A 1,750-nucleotide genomic window follows, 5' to 3' on the forward strand; every position below is an offset into this window, starting at 1 on the left:
GGAAGAACTTCAACAGCCAGCCTAGGTTACGTGAGACTCTACCTCAAAATATACAAATACAAGTAAGAAGAAGAAAAGATAGGGGTTGGGGATTTAGCTCAGTGGTAGAGCGCTTGCCTAGTGAGCGTAAGGCCTGGGTTCGGTCCCCAGCTCCAAAAAAAAAAAAAAAAAAAAAAGCCTACTGCCTCGGGGTTCCAGCACATACGGAAGCTAAGATAACCATCCTATGGACTGAGCAACTATGGGATTCTTAGACTTTCCACCGGGAGACAGCCATTGTTGGACAAGCTGGATCACAGTTTGGAAGCCACTCTAATAAATCCTGTGTGTATTATGATATATGTGCGTGTGCGTGTGCGTGTGCGTGTGCGTGTAATTTCTGTTGAGGTTTGGTATTGTAATGCTAGATTCTGTATCCCAAGGTCAAATTGCCTCAAACCGAGGAAATTCTCACATATACCAGCTTTTGTTGGGTAAACCTTGGCCTCAAGTTATTTGCGATTGGTTAATAAAGATGCCTACATCTCTTTGCTTCCAGACCTCCGCCATCATGGGTTGCATGCGCGCTCCCGGGAAGGGCGGGTCCCAGTCGGCTCTGCCCTACCGCCGTAGCGTGCCCACGTGGCTGAAGTCGATGTCTGACGACGTGAAGGAACAAATTTACAAGTTGGCCAAGAAAGGCCTGACTCCCTCCCAGATAGGTGAGATCCTGAGGGACTCGCACGGTGCGGCACAGGTCCGTTTTGTGACCGGAAATAAGATCTTGAGAATCCTTAAGTCCAAAGGCCTTGCCCCTGATCTTCCTGAGGATCTCTACCATTTGATTAAGAAAGCAGTTGCTGTCTGGAAGCACCTTGAGAGGAACAGAAATGATAAGGATGCTAAATTCCGCCTGAGTCTAATAGAGAGCAGAATTCACCGGCTGGCTCGATACAGTAAGACTAAGCGGGTGCTCCCACCCAACTGGAAACTGGAGTCGTCCACAGCCTCTGCTCTCGGGGCATAAATGCTATTGTGTATACAAGCAATAAAATCACTGAGTAAAAGAAAGAAAGAAAGAAAGAAAGAAAGAAAGAAAGAAAGAAAGAAAGAAAGAAAGAAAGAAAGGAAGGAAGGAAGGAAGGAAGGAAGGAAGGAAGGAAGGAAGGAAGAAAGAAAGAAAGAAAGAAAGAAAGAAAGAAAGAAAGAAAGAAAGAAAGATAGATAGATGCCTACAGCCTGGGCTGGGCAGAAGTGGTAGGTGGGGCTTTGGTTCCCGGGGTTGGAGTCTGAGACAGAGAGATCAAGATGGAGGAGAGAGGAAGAAGCAAGAAGCATGGGGGAGGTAGACTGTGAGCTCATGGCCATGAGGGTGAGCCATCTGGAGTAGGAGCAGCCCAGGAGGAACATGGCAAGTGATACCTCAGGGTTCTTGACAGGGAAGTAGACAAAATAGCACAGAGTGTTGATAACGGCCCAGCTCCAGTGCTTAACGCTTATTATAAATGTTGACAGGAGCCAGATATAGGTGTCTCCTGAGAGGCTGTGCCAGAGCCCCTGCTGATACATAGCCCCTACAGCTAACCATTGGATTGAACAAGGGTCCCCAATGGAGGAGTTAGAGAAAGGACTGAAGGAGCGGAAGGGGTTTGCAGCCCCATAGGAAGAACAACAATATTAACCAACCAGACCCCACCAGAGCTCCCAGGGACTAAACCACCAACCAATGAGTACACATGGAGGGACCCACGGCTCCAGCCACTTATGTGGC

At 48.0% G+C, this 1,750-nt stretch overlaps 1 protein-coding gene across 1 annotated transcript; it reads left to right on the top strand.

Annotated features, from left to right (window-relative positions):
- The first annotated feature begins 550 nt into the window (after positions 1-550).
- Positions 551-1,006, top strand: LOC116885616 (40S ribosomal protein S13-like). The gene has a single exon (XM_032886915.1). The coding sequence runs from the start codon at positions 551-553 to the stop codon at positions 1,004-1,006; it is 456 nt and encodes a 151-aa protein (XP_032742806.1).
- Positions 1,007-1,750: the final 744 nt, after the last annotated feature.

The sequence above is a fragment of the Rattus rattus genome, chromosome 16 (assembly GCF_011064425.1).
Source record: "Rattus rattus isolate New Zealand chromosome 16, Rrattus_CSIRO_v1, whole genome shotgun sequence".
Taxonomy (NCBI): domain Eukaryota; kingdom Metazoa; phylum Chordata; class Mammalia; order Rodentia; family Muridae; genus Rattus; species Rattus rattus.

Coding starts and splice junctions, on each gene's coding strand:
- LOC116885616 (XM_032886915.1), top strand. CDS start 551: ATGGGTTGCATGCGCGCTCCCGGGAAGGGCGGGTCCCAGTCGGCTCTG.